Raw genomic sequence first — 21,477 nt, 5'->3', positions numbered from 1 at the left:
TTAAGAGCAGAGGCCTCTAATCAGGAGAGGACCGGGTTTGATTCATCACTCCTCCGCCCCATGGTGTCAGCTGGATGATCTTGGGCCAATGACGGTTCTCTAAGAGCTCTCTCAGCCCCATAGGGTGTCTGTTGTGGGGGGGAGGAAGGGAAGGTGACTGTAAGCCACTTTGAGACTCATTCAGGTACAAAACCCCCAGCTCATTTTCTTTCAGAGTTTTTAGTCCTGATAGCTCCTGCCAATTGTTTGCCAGTCAACAGAAAAACTAGGAGGAATCACTGGAACAGCCATTGGGGCCATAGAAAGAACCGTCTCCCTTTTCAAGTGGAGTCTCCTGGCCAGCAACCAAGACCAGTGTTCCATACGGACCACGCTTGGGCTACCCCAGGAGATAACGCTCATCTCTGGATGATGCAGCCTTGTGCAGCTGAACCGAGTGGGATCGGAGGGACACAGAAATATCTGTTCGTGAATCTGGGGACACCTAGTGAGCATTTGGTCTCTGTTATATCCATAGAAATGGCTCTCATTTTAAGCTTCGTATAGCATGAGAAGCCACACTGGGTGGGCACAAACAAAGAGGTGCGTAAAGTCATAGAATCATAGGGTTGGAAGGGACCTCCTGGGTCATCTAGTCCAACCCCATGCACTATGCAGCACATCCCAATTGCACATCTTCTGTAATCTGCCACCCCCTTGAGCCTCTACAGAATCAGCCTCTCCATCAGATGGCTATCCAGGCTCTGTTTAAAAATTTCCAAAGATGGAGAACCCACCACCTCCTGAGGAAGCCTGTTCCACTGAGAAACCACTCTGTCAGGAACTTCTTTCTGATCTTTAGACGGAATTTCTTTTGAATTAATTTCATCCCATTGGTTCTGGTCTGCCCCTCTGGGGCAAGAGAGAACATTTCTGCTCCATCTTCTATATGGCAGCCTTTTAAATACTTAAAGATGGCTATCAGATCCCCTCTCAGCTGTCTCCTCTCCAGGATAAACATGCCAAGCTCCCCCTACGTTTCCTCATACGTCTTGGTCTCCAAACCCCTCACCATCTTTGTTGCCCTCCTCTGGACACGCTCCAGTTTCTCTACATCCCTCTTCAACTGGGGTGCCCAAAACTGAACAGAGGACTCCACGTGAGGCCGAACCAGAGCAGAGTAAAGCGGTACCATCACCTCCCGTGATCTGGACACGAGACTCCATTTGATACAGCCCAAAATCCCATTTGCCTTTTTAGCCACTGAGTCACACTGCTGACTCATGTTCAACGTATGGTCTACTACTAGATCCTTTTCACACAAGCTACTGCCAAGACAAGTCTCCCCCATCTTATATTGGTGTATTTGGTTTTTCCTGCCTAAAAGCAGAACTTTACATTTGTCCCTATTGAACTTCATTTTATCCTCACCGGATTAAACTCCTGTGCATCTCTCGTAGCCTTGTCCTTCATTGTGGAGTTCCCTGGCCTACGGAACGCCCAGAATCTAGGATTTTAAGCCAACAAGACTTACCCCCCCCCCCGACAGCAGGTTCTAGCTCAGGGGTAGTCAAACTGCGGCCCTCCAGATGTCCATGGACTACGATTCCCATGAGCCCCCACCAGCATTTGCTGGCAGGGGCTCATGGGAATTGTAGTCCATGGACATCTGGAGGGCCGCGGTTTGACTACCCCTGTTCTAGCTGATAAAAGACACTGAGATCGTTTTGAGATCAACAGAATACATTTATTTAAAAGCAATTTTAAATATTAAAAAAGTAGAAATTAACATATACAGTACTCAAACGGTCACATGGAACACATGGGAGGAAACATGTGGACTGGTAGGGCTGTGACGTTCAAAGTAAACTTTGGTTTCTAACTAAGTTTGAGACTAACGGAGCTGCCTGCTTAGCATGTTGAAGCACGGGGGGGGTCGTACAAAATAAATAGCCATTGCTGTTCAACAGTAAAAAGACACACCTTTTGCAGGACATTCTTCCCTTTTCGGGGGGAGGGGAAAAAACAACAACAAAAATCCAAAACCAAAACAGACTTCCCTAAGACGCCATGTACAAAATGGCAGATAGTGGCTCTTTTAAGTTCAAATATAATACTGTACTTAAAACTCAACCTATATATCATACTTACTTTTTAAAAATTGTCCTACGGACTCTCAAATCACCCGGAATAATCAGCTCTTGTTTTTTATTATTATTATTATTATTTTTAGAAAAAATTCATCTTAGACTACTTCAAAAAGCTTACAAAATAATAGACATTTGACTCTACATCATATTACACGTATTGACCCTCTTTCTCTGGTTGCCCTGACGGCAGATTCGGAAAGAGTTCCAAAATACACTTGACCGACAATAAAAGCCGGATCAGGTTTTTCCTTTTAATGCATCTGAAGCACGCCTGCATTCGTGAGCTACGTAGAATGCTAATTCATCGGAGTTTGGGTTTTTGTCTAAACAGCATGAGTCTGACAATACTGATGCTGGTTAACACTGCAAAGGTGATGCTGGTCGGGTCGGTTTATCGGTGGTTTAGATGCCTGTCCCTTTACCTGTAGCGTCAGTGAGTATCTCTTTTGGGGGATGCATACATTGAACGCTTTCAACAAATACAGAGGGAGCGGGTTTCGCAAGCTGCAAATGGGGCACATCGGTAGCCGGGAACGAGCTGAAGAAAGTCATCCGGAAAACTGAAACTAAATTTTCCGCTAGTAGTTTGTTTAAAAGAACATTTTCCGTTTCTTAAGAATACTGGTTTACTTGGAATGACGATTCCTGTACAGTTAAACGGAACGGAATGTGACCGGCTACATTTTAAAGAGCTGGCAGTCCATCCATGCCAACAGATCAGGAGACGTAAGTGCTTGGTGCCAAGGAGGACTCGAACAAGCCTGGAAGGGCATGCCAGGTTCCAAGGCGACTGTAATACTGGCAAAGGCAGAGGAACGCTGTCCATTTACAAGAAGAGGGTAAGTCACCACACGGTGACTTACCATGACTTACCTCACGGTGACTCTATTTACAAGAAGAAGGTAAGTCACCCACGAATTAGTTCACGTTCCGTAACAGCTGTTTATATACATATATACAATATATCTATACACACACATATATATATATATATAATTATGTACAGAATTACAGGGAGGCAGAAGCTGTCCGCTTCACGCTTTAAAAGCCCGCGTTGGAGGAAGGAGTTGCAACGCTCCGGCTTCCGATCCTACTTAATCGGACAAAATGTGGACGAAGGACACCGGGAAGACGCCTCTTCTCTCTGGTTGCCCTTCAATGTGACCAATCTGCAACGAAGAAAAGACAATAGGGTGGTGGGGAGAGGTGACACTGAGGAGTGATGAAGCACGTATTCTTGGACTGGTTACCCAAAAGACACGCTCAGGTATTTAGATTCACAGAATCATAGAGTTGGAAGGGACCTCATGGGTCATCTAGTCCAACCCCCTGCACTATGCAGGACACTCACAACCCTCTCACTCATCCACTGTAACCTGCCACTGTAACCACTGTAACCTTAAGCCTTCACAGAATCAGCCTCTTTGTCAGATGGCTATCCAGGCTCTGTTTGAAAGTATCCAAAGATGGAGAACCCACCACCTCCCGAGGAAGCCTGTTCCACTGAGAAACCGCTTTGTCAGGAATTTCTTCTGGATGTTTAGACGGAATTTCCTTTAAATTAATTTCATTCCATTGGTTCTGGTTCGTCCTTTTGGGGCAAGAGAAAATAACTCTGCTCCATCCTCTACATGGCAGCCTTTTAAATACTTAAAGATGGCTATCAGATCCCCTCTCAGCTGTCTCCTCTCCAGGATAAACATGCCAAGCTCCCCCTACGTTTCCTCATACGTCTTGGTCTCCAGACCCCTCACCATCTTCGTTGCCCTCCTCTGGACACGCTCCAGTTTGTCTACATCCATCTTCAACTGGGGTGCCCAAAACTGAACACGGTATTCCAAGTGAGGCCGAACCAGAGCAGAGTAAAGTGGTACCATCACCTCCCATGATCTGGACATGATATTCTGTTTGATACAGCCCAAAATCCCATTTGCCTTTTTAGCCACTGAGTCACACTGCTGACTCATGTTCAATGTATGCTCTACTAAGACTCCTAGATCCTTTTTGCACATACTAATGCCAAGACAAATCTCCTCCATCTTCTGAACTCTTTAATTTACATTACATCGAAACAACAGCTTGGGTATCCTTGAGGGACACAAACTATGTTCTCTTTAATTGTACTTTTGAGTTTTGGGGACAGAAAGACGGGGCAAGATCAGGGCTTTCAAGTAGATGGGGTAAGGTCAGCCCTTGTTACCCACAAAGAATGAGCAGGTGCATTGTTATGATGGGGAAAAAATTCCTCCACTCAGCTTTCCGGCCTTTTTCTCACCAATGCAGTTTCCAATTTTCTTATAACTTCCTCACAATACGCCTCACAGGATTATTGCTGTCTCTTTTGAGGAAAATTGTTTTGTTTGGAATAAATCTGTGCATGTATGGATTGGGACCCTGGTAGCGGTTGGGCCTTAAAGACTAACCAAATCTGAGGCAGGAAAGGAGCTTTTGTGAGTCATCTGAAGAAGTGACTCGTGAACGCTCACCTCCTGCCCCCAATTTGGTTAGTCTTTCAGGTGCTCCTGGACTCTGGCTCTTTTCTGCCGCTACAGACAGACTGGCCCAGCTACCCATCTTGAGCCAGCAAAACTCAAACCAAACGTGGCACACAGTTAGCAAATGGGGAATGTCCCAAAGCAGCAATGCTTCCTTGGGAAGTAACACAGATACGTCACCTCAGCAGCGGCTCCTGGGCAATTCTCCCTTTATGGAAGATTCGCCTTACTTTTTCAAAACGGTACCTACCCACCACTCTTGGTCCTCTTCACCAGTCACGATGATAATTTCTCCTTCAACAAATGTCAGTTCATCGTCATTGTCCGCTTGGCAATCGTAGATCGACTTCACTCTCTTAACTCTGTTCTTCCCCTTTAAAGAGAGAGAGAGAGAGAGAGAGAGAGAGAGAGAGAGAGAGAGAGAGAGAGAGAGAGAGAGAGAGAGAGAGAGAGAGAGAGAGAGAAATATCTTGCTTTAGTCCAGAGAGGTGTTTTTTTTAAAGGATAGAAAAAACATTTACCGTTTATGTAAGGTTTGACACTACCAAATCACGGACAAACCATGATGTTGGTGCCCTTGCTTAGAATGTACCCCCGCCCCTAGAAATGTTTAAAACAATATCTTTTCCTAGGAAAATGCTTCCGTTAGCCTTTGTTAACAAAATAAATATACCAGTTCTTTCTACAGCTTATGACATTCAGACCTCTGAAAAGAATTTTACAGGTTTCCGAAAACACTTTTAGAAAACGGCTATTCTGAGAAGCAGCACAGGGCTTGAGGCAGCCGGCTGCTGCCACAAGTACACAATGCCAAGTGTGTAACCTCCGAGTTTGTGTAAGAACCTGGACAAGATCTGTCTCTCAGACACTCATGCACCCACACACAAATCTTCTTTCTATCAGCCACTCCCAATTCCTTAGCATAATCTTGTGCATATAGCATATCAGATTTGCTAGTTCAGAGTAACCTAACTCTGTGGCATTGGCTTTATTATATAAATCCTGCCCCCAGCTGAATTGTGGAAGAATTTATTTACTTGAGTTTATTTAGAACTTGCATATTTTGCCTTTCCCCCCTTAGAAAACCAAAACAGGGCTGTGAATGGCTCAAGGTCACCCAGCTGGCTGCCTGTAGAGAAGTGGGGAATCAAGCCCAGCTCGCCAGTTTAGAAGGTGCTGCTCTTAAGTACTACACTGTTGCCTGACTCTGTGTCATGACCCTGGTATTCCTTGGAGGGCCCCCATCCGAAGACTAGCCAGGGCTGACCCTGCTTAGTTTCTGAGATCCAATGAGATTAGGCTAGCCTGGGCTGCCAAGGTCACAGAGAGCGATCAATAATTTTAAAGAGAGAGATCTTTGTTGTGCTGGATAACTTTTGGCTTTGTAATCTGTACTTTCAGCATCCCGCAGGGCCTGCAAACTGGAGCTCTTCCGCCAGGCCTATGGTCGAGGCCGGCATGGCGAGGAAGATCTGATGGGCCCCCCAGGGTTCAGAGCAGAAGCATCCACCGTGTGATCTGCACTCCCTCCTCCCACTCCTGTGCTAGACTTTTGGGGTGGTTGTTCAGTGGGGTTGTTGACCGCCATGGTTTTTAAATGTTTTAGGAGTCTGTTCTGTTTTGGATGAATGCCCAGAAGGGTTTTAATGGCGTTTTAATGGGGCTTTTAACACGAACTGTTGTCACCCACCACGAGCCGATTATGAGAGTGGCGGGCAATAAGTTGAGATGGATGGATGGATGGATGGATGGACGGACAGACAGATAAATGGACATTTTCCAGAGAGCCCCCCTACAGGATGGCACATGCCCCAGACAAAGGTTGGCAGCAGCAGCAAGCCCTTCTGCAAAACAAGAATAAAATTCTACCTACCGTGCTGAACTTCCTGGGGAATGGCACTGGGGTCTCTTGCAAGGCATGCGCTAGGTCATTGGAGTCCTCCGACGCTTGCTTCTGGATGGTCTCTCCGGACTGCACCTTTGCAGAGAGATCCACAGAATGAGATTTCTGATTAACCTCCAGGGGCTGGGGCTTTGGCGAGGCTTCTCCGTCTTGAACCCTAGCCAAAGCATCTCCCAGCTGAGGTTTCGGAGGAAGATCCTTCATTTGTGGCTTGGGAGGCAAGTCGGATAATTGTGGTTTTGGTGGCAGATCAACTAGCTGAGGTTTTGGGGGCAATTCTCCTGGTTTGGGGGGGAGCTCTCCAATTTGAGGCTTCTGGGCGAGCTCCAGAGGCTGCGGCTTTTGGGGGAATTCTCCTGGTTTGGTGGGTAACTCTCCAATCTGAGGCTTCTGGCTGAACTCCAGAGGCTGCGGCTTTTGGGGGAATTCTCCTGGTTTGGGGGGGAGCTCTCCAATTTGAGGCTTCTGGCCGAGCTCCAGAGGCTGCGGCTTTTGGGGTGATTCTCCCGGTTTGGGGGGTAACTCTCCAGTTTGAGGCTTCTGGGGGAGCTCCAGAGGCTGAGGCTTCGGGGGCAGGTCTCCAGGTTGGGGCTTCTGTGCCATATCGAAAGACAGCGAAGCGGACTTCTGGAAGATCTCCAAATGAGATGGCTTGTCGACCGAAGGGAGGTGAACGGTTTCTATTTTTCGTAGTGCCACTGAAACAGAAAGCAAAGTTCAATGTCAGCCTTAAGGGAAAGAAAATCATACCAAGTACTCCTTCTGTTGCTTCTAGTTACCCGCAACATTATCTAAGATACATCTGAAGCAGAAAGGAAGGCCTATGTCCGACCAAGCAATTTTATAACAAAACAATCATAATGGTTAAAGCCAGTTTGGTGTAGTGGTTAGGAGTGCGGACTTCTAATCTGGCATGCCTGGTTCGATTCTGCGCTCCCCCACATGCAACCATCTGGGTGACCTTGGGCTCGATATGGCACTGATAAAAGTGTTCTGACTGAGCAGTGATATCAGGGCTCTCTCAGCCTCACCCACCCCACAATGTGTCTGTTGTGGGGAGAGGAATGGGAAGGTGAATGTAAGCCACTTTGAGCCTCCTTCTGGTAGAGAAAAGTGGCATATAAGAACTAACTCTTCTCCTTCCTCCTTCCTCCCTCCTCCTCCCCCTCCTTCTGTTTTCCTCTAAGGTTGCAATGTTGAAAAACAATCTGTCTCACATCAGGCAAGTCTATTGCAGTAAGTTCCTTGAGTTCTTATTTACCTCTTTTCCTTCTTCCAGACCAAATTCTAAAGCATATACAGAAGAGACACATTTTGAACAGCCCTTACCTTTTTGAGGTAGTTTAGGAAGAACTCTTGGGCCCAGTGCAGTCTTAGCAGTACTGGTGCTGAGGAACAGAGATGTACAAGATTACAACTTGATCCCGAAATACTCAGATGCTTCATATATTGAAAGCGCCACTCGTGAACTTCACCAGTGATAATACAATCCACAGAACAGATCAGATGCCTAATAGTCATGCTGACGGTCTGCTTGACGTATTCAAACATAAGACTAATAGACCTACTCACAGGATTACAGTTACCCAGTTGATGTAGTCAACTACATTTGCATGGAGGTGTATTATTTAGAAAAGCAGCTAGTACAAGCACTCTGGAAGAGAGTATCGTGAACTGTCCGTATAAGTGACCATAAGGACTCAGAACACAAAACATGGCGCTGGAGCCATAGAAAGGAGCAGGAGTCCAGAAGCACCTTAAAGACTAACAAAATTTGCGGCACAGGTTGAGCTTCTGTGAGTTGTTGCTCACTTTTGCGGAACACTGAGCGATGACTCAAGAAAACATTTCCCCTGCCACAAACCATGTTGGTCTTTAAGGCCCTCCTGGATTCTTGCCTTTTCCACCTGAATGCCCCTCCCCTGCCACACATTTTTTTAGACTTTTGAATGTTCTTTTTGCTCTTTTCTATTGCTGGGGAGGGAACAGGGCAGTGCAGCAAAGACCGGTGAGCTTTCAATTATCTGCTATTACTCAACAAGTGCCTCCAGCAAAAGCCTATAAAAACTAATGGAATTATGTAGACAATTAAAAAACAAAAATGAGTTATATCACATATATGCAGACTAATTCTTTTATGGACCAGTGAAAGTCTCTAGTCACATACCGATTGATAATCTTGCAATAATACAAAGTCTTACCCTGATTGTTGAGACATGCCTTCAAATTTGATTGTTCCCTTGCATGCTTTTGGAACCACACTGTTACCTAAACAAACAATAAACAGTTTTCATTTTAAATGCGAAAAGTAACAGACTGCACCATACGTTTAATGAAGTTGAGTTGAAATGTACTTATTTTTTTTCCTTGCATAAGAATGTAAAATCAGAAGAGGAACCTATGATCTGTGAACGGTGGAGCATCTGTCTGAAGAATTATTTTATTTACTTGATTGATTTGCAGATTAAAATCAGATATCTACATAATTCTTGAAAGCTTCTTAGTTTTCCTGCAGAAAATAATACGGATCAATACGGTTTGTAATGCACACGTGTATCTGAGTCAAGGCGCTGTGAGAAAAACTGAACAAAAGAAGAAGAAGAGTTGGTTCTTATATGCCGCTTTTCCCTACCCGAAGGAGGCTCAAAGCGGCTTATAAGTCGCCTTCCCATTCCTCTCCCCACAACAGATGGGTAAGGTAAGGTGGGTGGGTAAGGCTGAGAGAGCTCTGATATCACTGCTCGGTCAGAACAGTTTTATCAGTGCCGTGGCGAGCCCAAGGTCACCCAGCTGGTTGCATGTGGGGGAGCGCAGAATCGAACCTGGCATGCCAGATTAGAAGTCCGCACTCCTAACCACTACACCAAACAGGTAAACTTCCTGATCGAATGCAGATCATAACTTAATCCGCATTCGGAAATCACTATTTCTGTAAAGATTCCAGTAATTGGTTCACCAAATTGTGTCCAAACAGTGGAAGGAGACATGCTTGAGGTATTACTTCAGCAGAGCAACAACAGCAGCCAACATTTCAGAACAAAGTTTGAGTCCAATGGCACCTTTAAGACCAGCCACGTCTTATTCAAGGCATACGCTTTCGTGCGCATGCACAGCTTATACCCAGAATTAAATTTTGTTGGTCTTAGTGTCGCGGGATGCAAAAATGTTCCTGCTGCTTCAGACCCAGCATGGCTACCCATTTGAATCTGTCAGCAACGATGTCAGTTTTTGGAAATACTCAATGCTCTTTCACCATTTTTGTGTGTGCATTTTTTTTTTTGGTATCACCTCCTTTGACTACAAAACAGGGAATCTACAGATCACAAGAAATACTGTTGGCAAAGCCAATTAGCAGTAAATCCAACCTTTGTGGAAGGAATTCAATGAGCTCCCCACAACCACTGAGGACCAGGCACGACAGTTAGGCCTCAGGCGCAAAAAAAAAGCATGATGGGTGCCACTATGCAAAATGCCACTGTACAAAAAGGTAATAAAATAAAAGCCATGTAATAAAAACTGAGAGATGCTGCAAGCTGCTTAAATACCAAAACAGCAGACCCAGAGCATCCTCAATGTTTGTTCCATTCCAAACAGAGGCATCTGTGTGCGAAACAGGCACACATATAATACAACAATTTCTTTTCTACTCATGCCAGTATTGGGATCTGGGATTATTTGAAAATACTGACTTTTTGGGGGGCTGATAGACCTGAAAAATACTTTATTTATTTTTTTTGCACACCCGTGGTTTTCCCTGAGGAATTTAATCCATGGTGGCCTTCAGAAGTCGAGAGATTACTTTGGTAAAAAGCACAGAAAAAACTTCTGCTGCCTTCTACAACAACCTGCCCTTTAACTCGGGACCGGGGACATTTTCAGCAGAGACATATAATGCAGTAAGGGAGGGACAATGGTCTTAACACAGCAGTGCTCCTGCATCTACCTTCAAAAATGTATCAGGAGCTGCTCAAGAATGTTCATGTGAATATTTACAGCTCTCTCCAGACTTGGCTGAACCTTAAGAAGGTACATGTGAAGATTTACAACTCTATGCAGACAGGCTGAACTTCCTATTCTCTGATACAAAAGAAAATTCTTAATAAACTCAACAAAGCTCTGCTACTAAACAAAATTCTGCTACACAGAGACACAATTTCCTTCTGGGTCTTACCACTGGCAGAAACAAATGGAACTATAATGGTTTGGACTAGCACAGAAAAAGCCAGCAGGTTTGTCAGAATGGGCAATTTATAATTAGCAGCAAGTGATTCAATTTAATCTTCCATTCTAACCCTGGTTTAGAGTCAAACCCTGGTTTTCTCAACTGTTTTGGAAAACCGTGGCTTAGATCTGCTTGCTTGTTTTCGCTTCCTGTGTGCTGAATACTCGACACTCCTGGTGCAAAATTGGAACTGAGCCCAGGCGATTCATTATATTCATATATACACATATAATCACTAACAAGATCTCATCTACATAACAATATCGATCTATACACACACAAACACATATATTTATACACCTCTCCATGTTCTCTTTCTGAAGCGTTTTAAAACTCACCCCCAAGAATTTGGCCCTTATTCTGGGGTCCATGAGGTAGTGGACTCGGCGGGTCAGAGAGGGTTCTTTTGTGTCCAGGGGGTGGGGGAGGGGGCCTCTTCTTAGACAGGGTGGAGCTGCCGCTAGCAGTTTGAGTGCCTATAGGGAGAGTCGAAGGTGGGCCAGACACACCTGTAAAACCAAATAAACAGCTGCTTACCAACACAAGGAAGAGTTAACACTGAAGCAGCATGGAAGGAATGGGGGGAAAAATCAGGCTGCAGTAACACATGGAAAAGCACTGAAAACAAAAACAAAAAAGCAGTTCCAAATTTTTGGTGCAAAAAAAAAATCAACATTAACAACACAGTATGCCTTTCTGTGAGCCTCTTGTGGCGCAGAGTGGTAAGGCAGCCGCTTGAAAACTTTGCCCATGAGGTTGGGAGTTCAATCCCAGCAGCCGGCTTAAGGTTGACTCAGCCTTCCATCCTTCCGAGGTCGGTAAAATGAGTACCCAGCTTGCTGGGGGGTAAACGGTAATGACTGGGGAAGGCACTGGCAAACCACCCCGTATTGAGTCTGCCATGAAAACACTAGAGGGCGTCACCCCAAGGGTCAGACATGACTCGGTGCTTGCACAGGGGATACCTTTACCTTTACCTTTATGCCTTTCTGGCTATGTGCCTGGAACACCATGCACACACGCATGCAGGGAGAAAGCAAGCATGAGAGCTTCGTACTTAGACTCAGCAAGAAGCTGCAATTACTTAATCCTTGCACATTTAAAATTACATGGGACAGAACCGCTGCATCCTGGAAGTTACTATCGATAGAACACAGGGCGATTGAAATGAAATATCGCCTGAGGTGGCTTTCTGTGTAACGGATCCAGCAAATCCCATAAGAGCTGACTTCTTACATATTTACAGGTTTCATTGATTTAAAAAAAAAAACATTATTTAGGAGTGCAGCCACCCATCTCTCTAACGGGAGATATTTTGTAATAAATAGTTCACAATTCCCTTCACGTTGAATACAAATTAGGCCCAATGGAATGTCTTAAGGGCAACTCTTTGACATATCAAAGCAATATTGCTAGGACTGAACGTGCTTGCATTTTGATTTTTGACTGTAAAAAGGTAAAGGTATCCCCTGTGCAAGCACCGGGTCATGCCTGACCCTTGGGGTGACGCCCTCCAGCGTTTTCATGGCAGACTCAATACGGGGTGGTTTGCCAGTGCCTTCCCCAGTCATTACCGTTTACCCCCCAGCAAGCTGGGTACTCATTTTACTGACCTCAGAAGGATGGAAGGCTGAGTTGACCTTGAGCCAGTTGCTGGGATTGAACTCCCAGCCTCATGGGCAGACAGCTTCAGACAGCATTTCTGCTGCCTTACCACCCTGCGCCACAAGAGGCTCTTTTTGACTGTAGTGTCCCTCAAAAGACCCAAAATATTTCGAAAAAGCAAAACAAAAGCCCGACCACACAAAACCCCGACCACATACATCCTGGACTATGATTTATATTACTTGCTCCTACTTTGGTGCCATTTCGCCCCTTCTCCTGTTTATGGATTTAAATTCGGACTGTGCAGAAAGGCACAGTGTTTCAGGGAGCTTGGTTGCACCAAACCTAGCCACAGTATCATAGAAATGCAGAAGATCCTTGCTGGAGAAGAACCATAGGCTCCGAACCAGAGCTTTACAGGGACAGCTATGGCGGTCTGCAGTACAACAGCAATATTTCAACCCAGTAGCACTGTAGAGATCAGAAAAATTTCCAGGGTATGAGCTTTCGAGAGCCAAAGCTCCCTTAGTGAGATACCAGGAGCTTCCTTGGCCATATACATTCTGCAGCAAATGCTTAGTTTTTTTTTACAGCACTCTCAAATCCTTTTTGAGGACAGGGCAGCTATTCTGGTAGGATGATGAGGAGAAGCAGGATTATTTCTAAGGCATTCAAGCTGTATTTTTCTTTTATATTTGCTAATGGCCCGAGAAGTCGTTTTGAAGCCTCTTCCTGATGCTCTTATCTCTTCACCACAGTAATTTACAAAGCACCAACCTACAGTATGGTATGTAAGACAGTTATTTCAGACTTAGAACATTTATAGAAGTGAGGAGGGGGGGGGGAACAGTGAATCATAGCAGGGAACAAGAAAGGCTTACAAATTCTGAGCAACATACCTTTGCCAGCATTTCTGGGAGGAAGTGGAGGGGTATCTGCCACAGTGGGAGAAGTTGCTGTTTCAATGGTTGTAGTGATGAAAATCTGGTTAGGAAATGCTCCATAGGAGAGTCTCTGCTTCTCTTTTGGAGTGCTGTGGCCAGCAGGAGCCATTTTGTCTTGGGAACAAATGCTCGAAGAATGGCAAAAACTCTGTGGCCTTGGACTCCGTTCTTTCTTTATTGGACTAGGCTGTAGAAAGATTTAACACAGTTATCAACATGTGCCATGTGGGCCCACAAAAAGCAAGTGAAACAGAGACAAGCATTAATAAGTAATTTGGGATTGCGTCCTATATAGCAGGGGTAGTCAACCTGTGGTCCTCCAGATGTGCATGGACTACAATTCCCACGAGCCCCTGCCAGCGAATGCTGGCAGGGGCTCCTGGGAATTGTAGTCCATGGGCATCTGGAGGACCACAGGTTTGACTACCCCTGCTATACAGGACTTCCCCAAGTAGAAGGGGAGGGGAAATTTGTGATGAAAATCTCTTCTTTCAGAGAAAACGTTCTGCCCTTGAGCTTGGTAGTTTCCTCACAGCTATTCAAAGAGGAAACAGTCCTATTTGGAAAATCGTATTCACGCACATGCCAAACTGATACATATGCCTTTGGAGTACTCAAGAACCTTGTTGTCCAATGGCGGAAATTGCTTTGCAATCCGTGTGCAAATCTGATAGTAGCAGCAGAATGAATCGGGGAGATTCTGAAGTCTATGGGTCAGCGTATTGTCAGTCGCAGGCCACCTTAAGGCACAAAAGACAATTTCCTTCTGTATTCAGCTACAACACACTTTGTGGGGGATGAAGTCTGAGGCTGCGGGAGAAAGGTTAGAGAAAAAGCTTTTCCTAGCTATGGTCCAAAATATGTAAAGAGTTCTGTGGAGGTTAAGTACCACCCCCACCCCCCATAATTCTCCTGTCAAAGTGCTCCCCAAAGTTCTTAATAAAAATGGCACTGGTGCTATTTTGTTAAGATTCCACTTAATTGTGGAGTCATTCCCTTAGGATGCCAATTCCTGAGACGGATGCGTAGAGATGACCAGGCTATGAAGCTGCACAGAGTGGCATTGCCACATCTGAGAAGGACAGTTATAAAGACATGGATTGAATTCTAAAAGGTTGGCTCCGTGACGTGACCCTGATATACCTTGGTGGTTTCCCAGCCATAGACTAGCCAGGACTAAGCCTGCTGACCTTCCAAAATCTGATGAGATCCGGCTAGCCAGGTGAGGGCCCAGCAATTAGTTGCCAGTAAACAAAATTACAAAATTTGTCCTTGTGTGTGATTTATAAAAGCGTCGGTGCCCACGGAACAGCCGAAATTCAGAAGATCTGAATAATATGTCATGCTCGTTCTTATTCAGTGTACATGCCAGTTTGCAAACGGCAGGACTTCAAGAAGCACCTGGTCAATTAATACCATTTATCGTTTGATCTCGCCATTTCCGTGAGGTCCCTGAATGGATATTTGGACTTCATTTAGAGTCCGCCTTTCTCACAGGGGCTCAAGACGGATGACACGTCATTTAGTTTATTGACGCATCACCGTACTACTTAACTCAGCCACTATAGCTGTTTACAATCCACAAAACCATCCAGCAACATGGCATCACGTCAAAACAAACACTTCCAAGGGCCACTGGGACTCATCGTTCCATTTCGTTACTGAAAGGCTCTCCGGAACAAAAACATGAACAGGACTCACCGATGTATAAACACTAAGAAACAATAACATTTGACACAATCAGGCACACGGAGCTGCTTAACCCGAGTTCTTAGGATGGTGCTCTGAAGACTCTAGCTGCTTTGATGCCTTAAATCCAATCCCTACATTTTTAACGATCCATCCCTGCTTTTAAACGTTCTTCTTGTGCCCCATTAGCCCCATCCCGCCACTTAGCACTAATCATCTGTTCTACTCACAGGCATTTACAGCCCCAAGTGCATGCGTGTGGCCTACTGCCATTCAGGTCTATCAAAGCATTGAGGCACTCGTCTATCGCTAATTAGAAGGGTTGGTTCTTATATGCCGCTTTTCCCTACCCGAAGGAGGCTCAAAGCGGCTTACATTCACCTTCCCTTTCCTCTCCCCACAACAGACACCCTGTGATGGAGGGGAGGGTAAAAGAGCCCTGAGATTACTGAAGAAGAGTTGGTTCTTATATGCCGCTTTTCCCTACCGGAAGGAGGCTCAAAGCGGCTTACAGTCGCCTTCCCATTCCTCTCCCCACAACAGACACCCTGTGAGGTGGGTGAGGCTGAGAGAGCCCTGATATCACTGCTCGGTCAGAACAGCTTTATCAGTGCTGTGGCGAGCCCAAGGTCACCCAGCTGGTTGCATGTGGGGGAGCGCAGAATCAAACCTGGCATGCCAGTTCAGAAGTACACACTCCTAACCACTACACCAAACTGGCTCTAATTACATCCTACAGGAAAACTAGACAATACCGTGTCCCCGAGTCCACCGTGGGCATATGGCGCTGGTTTAGAGCCTTGTACAAACTTTTAAAATCCCTTTCAATGTTTCAGCTCTCGAAAATGGGGAGGGGAGGGGCAGGAGGCTCTCACCTCATGGGACTCCCGGCCAGAACCATTTTACAAGTTAAACAACAACGACAGACTCGAGAGTCACGGTACCAACCAGTTTGGCCCTAAGAAGGACGTGCCTGATTCCTTTCTCAAGCCGCATGCAGGGCTACGCTTCTAGGGCAAGAGAGCCGCTTCCCTGAGCTTCAGAGATCGAGGTGGAAAGACGAAGGCTCTGCAGGGGCAAGTCACTACTACAAATCCGAAATGGAAAACGGCCGCCCAGCGCTCCTCTTTACCTTGTCATCCAAGTCATCATCACTTTCATCAATTTCTTCCTGCCGGAGATTCCACTCATACTCTACATGCATATGTGGGTTTAGCTTTCCGGCTTTGGCCTGAGAAAGCTGAAAAGACATAACTTGGAAATGTGAATCTTGCATCTTCAAGGAAAAACTTACGTTCTTTTTTCGACATTGAATGTATGGGTCGCCTGGCTGTACACAAGAGGCCTGGAAGGTCCCACCTAGGTAATCCTATGAATAAATCAGGAACCTTACGCTGAAACATAACTCAACCTCCAAAGCTTCTAAAGAGCATGGAAAGCTAGCTTCTCATTTTGGGAAGGTTCTATGCTGGCAGACCACTGGGGTGGGTATTATAAGAGCTGCAAAACTGCTAGGGAACTAATACATGGCAGGTGGCCACTACCTAATGGTCCTCATGCTCCTTTACAAATGAAGGTTCAGAATTATGTGTTTAAGGGGCTAGATATACCAGTCTGAATCCTAAGCGCTGGGAGCAGAGCTGCACTGATGGCATGAAGCCTTCCTGCCTCCCCCTTCCTATCACAGCCTGCTTTGCTTCCTGAAATTCAGCTGGGAGGGGTGAGGGGGCCCTTGGGAATAGTGCAGGAATACAGAACCTATGCTGAATTGCCCTGCAGACTAGCTATCTAAAGGTAAAGGTATCCCCTGTGCAAGCACCGAGTCATGTCTGACCCTTGGGGTGACGCCCTCTAGCGTTTTCATGGCAGACTCAATACGGGGTGGTTTGACAGTGCCTTCCCCAGTCATTACCGTTTACCCCCCAGCAAGCTGGGTACTCATTTTACCGACCTCAGAAGGATGGAAGGCTGAGTCAACCTTGAGCCGGCTGCTGGGATTGAACTCCCAGCCTCATGGGCAGAGTTTCAGACTGCATATCTGCTGCCTTACTACTCTGCGCCACAAGAGGCTCTACTAGCTATCTACATCACCTTAATTCCACAACCATAACCTAACATGTTTTCTATGTGGGGATGGGCTTGAGAGCTTTCCCTACTGCCATTGCCGTTGTTGACACAGCACAATGGAAATGGAGCTCCCAGGTGGCTGATTCCTCATATGTTCCTGCCCCAGCCCTCCCACAGCAGATGCCCCACGTCACCGAGGTCTTCTTGTTTTCTTTCTTTTACACCGGCAAGTGAGATATCATTCTAATGATTTTTTTTTTGCTAGGCCCTCCAATTTCCCACCCAGGATTTAAGCAAAGAGCTCTGCAGCCTCTTTTGTTGTGGAGATATAAGTGGAAAGGCATTATCGCCACAAGGGAATGGGTTCTTTTTCGCAATACCGGCAGTTCAGAGGAACTAGCAGACAGCGATAGCAATAGGTGAACTGACCATTTTAAAAAGGCTTCCTTTTAAAAATCTTCTCTTCTAAAATGGCTGCCTCGGGGCCTGGGGCAGAAGAAACGGCACCGATATGAAGACTGCCCATACGGTAGTCACCCCAGCTTTTCTTAAAACACTGCAGCAAGGCAGGTCTGGGAAAGCTTCCAAGAAAACTGAAGGAAACGCAGAGGGCACACGAGAGTGCCACAATGCTGTGGGAAGTAGGGGAGCACACAACCTCCCAACAGCATCCTGTCTGCAATTGACTTGGGTATCCAGAATCAACTGATATCCTGCTCTCTAAGCCCACGTGGATTCATAAGGCAGCTTCCAACGTCGACAAAAAAGAAATACAAAATCAAAAATAAAAATGACACACACTACAGCATGTCCAAGCCAGTCATAAATCAAATGGACTGCGCCACTGAAATAAAGCCAGCCAGAAAATCCGACATCTGAAAACACAAGAACCGTAAGATGAATCACCCAGCACAGATAACAAAGAAGTACAATGCTGTTTTTTTTTTTCTTACCAAGTCTTCACACCTCGTTGCTTTCAGCTGCTTCGCCACATCCAGGGGTGTCTCACCAGTTTGGTTTACTAGTACATTTAAATAAGTTAAAACGGTTATTCAAACTGTGCCGCAGAATGCTAACGGAATGCAATAGTCTGAAAAGCTAACGGAAAGGAATAAGATGAAAGGAAGGTCCAACTATAGTTAACCACAGGCCCAAAAATGTTTCCCAAGAATAATTTGGCTGTATTATCTGATTCTTTGCAGCTCCAAGGTATTCAGAAATAGAAACTACCGATCGACAAGAGGAATGCAAATGTTGTGAAATTACCACAATTAAAAATGATGGTTTCAAAGAGACAAAGAACGCTCCTTTGGGATGGCCAGTTTATAGAATGAAAAAAGGAAACTCCTGAGGTACTGCTGACCGTTCCTCTGTGTGCAAATCTGCAAAGGTATGGATTTTCAGGGGGACAATTTAAATCCCTTAAAAAAAAAAACACGTACTAATAAAATCGACCTTGCAGAGGCTGCCCTGAATTTTCTCTTCCTGGGAAAGTGAGAGTAAAATGGGGATCGTTTTAACAAACTAACATCAAAGACAAACTAGTGGCTCTGTATCATCAAAGCTGAATTTTAAATATGAAAAAATGGAGATCAGAGATCACCAAGAGATTTGCCCAAAGGAAGAAGGTATTTATTAATTACCCGAGAAAGATTTTTAAGTGCTTCAAGCTTGTGATCCAAGCTGAAAATGTTTGTTTTTTTTTGATGACACGGCAATACGCTTCTGCAATGAGCTCTACAGCAGGGGTAGTCAACCTGTGGTCCTCCAGATGTCCATGGACTACAATTCCCATGAGCCCCTGCCAGCAAACGCTGGCAGGGGCTCATGGGAATTGTAGTCCATGGACATCTGGAGGACCACAGGTTGACTACCCCTGATCTACAGTACCCACTGAAAGTCAATATCCCTTTAAGAAACGTCCTGTATTGCATTAAAAAAACCCAAAAACATCCCATTGAAGCCGATTTGCTCACCTATATCAATACTTGGCTTGCCCTTCAAAAGCAGCTTCAAACATTCAGGCTGATTATAGATACTGCAGTAGTGCAGAACAGTATTTCCCAACACTGTCTGTTTATCCAAGTTACCACTAGAATCAGAACGGAAAAACAGTATTAGTCCGCCATGACAGATAATTCATCTCTGCATTGGTTGATCCACCTGAAATGCCACCTGGTGAATTATATTTATAGTGTTTCCGTCTCTCTCTCCTTGAGAAGAAAAGACACCAGCAGTACTGTGGCTTTGATCCTATTATGTATTTTTAGGCATTTGTATTTTGATGATTTAAACTGAGCTTTTTATTTAGATTGTAAAATTTTAATATTGTGTATTGCGTATGTTGTTACCCGCTTTGAGCCTTCGGGGAAAGGCTGGATAAAATGCATGGATGGTCAGGTAGCAAGGCAATAGCAGTAGCTTTTATGACCATCAGAGTGAGACATTCATCCATCCATCCATCCATCCATCCTTCAATTTCTATACCACCCTACCTCAGAGTGACCAACCAGTTCTCCTGGAGGCCCAACAACAGGCCTAGAGGCCTAGAGACAGCATCCTGTCTCACACAGTGGCCAACCAGTTCTTCGGGAGGGTCAACAACAGGGCACAGAGGCCGAGGTCTTCCTAAGAACATCAGAAGAGCCCTGCTGGATCAGACCAGTGGTCCATCTAGTCCAGCACCCTGTCTCACACAGTGGCCAACCAATTCCTCCAGAGGGCCAATAACAGGACATCGAGACCAAGGTCTTCATTAGAACATCAGAAGAGCCCTGCTGGATCAGACCAGGGGTCCATTGAGTCCAGCATCCTGTCTCACACAGTGGCCAACCAGTTCTTAGGAAGGGTCAACAACAGGGCATGGAGGCCGAGGTCTTCCTAAGAACATCAGAAGAGCCCTGCTGGATCAGACCACTGGTCAATCTAGTCCAGCATCCTGTCTCACTCAGTGGCTCTCACTTCCTGTCTCACTCCAATTCCTCTGGAGGATCAATGACAAGGCAGAGAGATCAAGGCCTTCCCCTGATATTGCCTCCTGGCTCTAGGTGTCTCTGAATGTGTCGATTCCCCCACAGTCACCATGGCTAGTAGCCAATGAAAGGCTTATATGATCTAGCAAAGCTTCTCTCATATTTAAGTTCGTTCCGAGAGAGATTAGATAGTGTGTCTTACATCACCAAACAGGCTCTGCAGTTCCAAAATAGAATATACACAAATCATCTTTACCAGTTTTGTACAAGGAAGTCGACCACATGGAGTGAGGCCTGGTCAGCTAAGCGGACTGCTACATGAAGGGCAGTTTCACCTGGTTCCTAGAAACAAGATGAGCCTAAGTTAGTCGATACAAACAACTGCTGTTTCAGAAAGAACAGATTAAAGATATTAACAGAATTATTCTCACTCACCCACATCCCAATTTTTATAAATCCAAGAAGCCAGCACACCAGCTTTCCTAATGTAAATTATTTATGGACAATAACCCATCTTGAGATGAACCACGTCGCTACATTGTTCTGATGCATCGTTCTCTAAATAGCTTTGCTTTTTAAGATTATTTACCTGTCCAGGCTCCAGCAGCGGCTCCATTAGCTCTACACCTTCTGCGAAGACTTGTAGTACGGCGAGTAAATCCCTGGACTTAATAGCCTCAAACAGTTCATTTAATTTAGCTGCTGCAGTTGCACAGGTCCTTCTGCAGAACCTGTGGTCAATATACTTAGCGTTGATGAATCCTTTCCGTGCAAGCCTGAAAAATGAGAAATATATGAGAAATGAGAAAGGAAGATAAGTATTGATTTCATTTTTTTTTAAGTATATATCCAAACCCATAGAGGAATGAACCAAACCTTGACCAGGTGGCTAGACATAGTGCCCTAAGCCAGGGGTCATCAACCCCCGGTCCGCGGCCCGGTGGCAGGCCGCAAAGGCCACGGTACCGGGCCGCCGCCAGCCACGCCTGCCTTCCCCCGCCGGCAGCAAGAAAGAAGGGAAGAGGCAGGTGCAGCCGCCGGCATGGTGGTGATGCAAACGCGCATGCGCGCTGTTGCCACGCATGCACGTTAGCTCCCCCTAGTGGCAAAAACGTGCATGTGCATTTGCCATGCATGCACGTTAGCGCCACCTGGTGGCGAAAACACGCATGCGCGGCAATTGCGCATGCACGTTTTTGCAACACCCAGGCCGTCGGCTCTTCCCTCACTCCGGAGGCGGTCCCTGACCTGAGAAAGGTTGGGGACCGCTATCCTAAGCAACATTTCTCATATCCAAGCAATACAGAAAATGTGGCTGGCCCAGAGGTCTTGCCTTAGGAAAGGGGCCTCGAATTGCCTGCATGCCATGCGGAAATGCCAGAAGGGAGGGGTCAAAGGATGGCGGAAGACAGGCATTAAAACAGATATACTCTGGAAGCGTGAGGGCCACA

General features: G+C 45.7%; 1 protein-coding gene across 4 annotated transcripts in view; it reads right to left on the bottom strand.

The window, feature by feature from the left end:
- Nucleotides 1-1,704: 1,704 nt before the first annotated feature.
- The window catches only part of ASAP1 (ArfGAP with SH3 domain, ankyrin repeat and PH domain 1), a 130,887-nt gene continuing 111,114 nt past the window's right edge, over nt 1,705-21,477 (bottom strand). For all 4 annotated transcript variants that reach the window (XM_077351494.1, XM_077351493.1, XM_077351495.1 and 1 more), the window contains 12 exons: nt 20,616-20,802; nt 20,283-20,368; nt 19,031-19,146; nt 18,008-18,075; nt 16,120-16,227; nt 13,254-13,485; nt 11,088-11,258; nt 8,729-8,795; nt 7,857-7,915; nt 6,498-7,225; nt 4,875-4,997; nt 1,705-3,298 (listed from right to left, as the gene is read on the bottom strand). In XM_077351494.1, the coding sequence (XP_077207609.1) occupies nt 3,224-3,298; nt 4,875-4,997; nt 6,498-7,225; nt 7,857-7,915; nt 8,729-8,795; nt 11,088-11,258; nt 13,254-13,485; nt 16,120-16,227; nt 18,008-18,075; nt 19,031-19,146; nt 20,283-20,368; nt 20,616-20,802 (2,020 nt within the window). In that variant the 3' untranslated portion in view covers nt 1,705-3,223. The remainder of the gene's footprint in view (nt 3,299-4,874; nt 4,998-6,497; nt 7,226-7,856; nt 7,916-8,728; nt 8,796-11,087; nt 11,259-13,253; nt 13,486-16,119; nt 16,228-18,007; nt 18,076-19,030; nt 19,147-20,282; nt 20,369-20,615; nt 20,803-21,477) is intronic.

Source organism: Paroedura picta, chromosome 9 (assembly GCF_049243985.1).
Source record: "Paroedura picta isolate Pp20150507F chromosome 9, Ppicta_v3.0, whole genome shotgun sequence".
Lineage (NCBI taxonomy): Eukaryota > Metazoa > Chordata > Lepidosauria > Squamata > Gekkonidae > Paroedura > Paroedura picta.
Note: the sequence above shows the minus strand (reverse complement) of the source record. Positions and strands in the feature narration are given on the sequence as shown.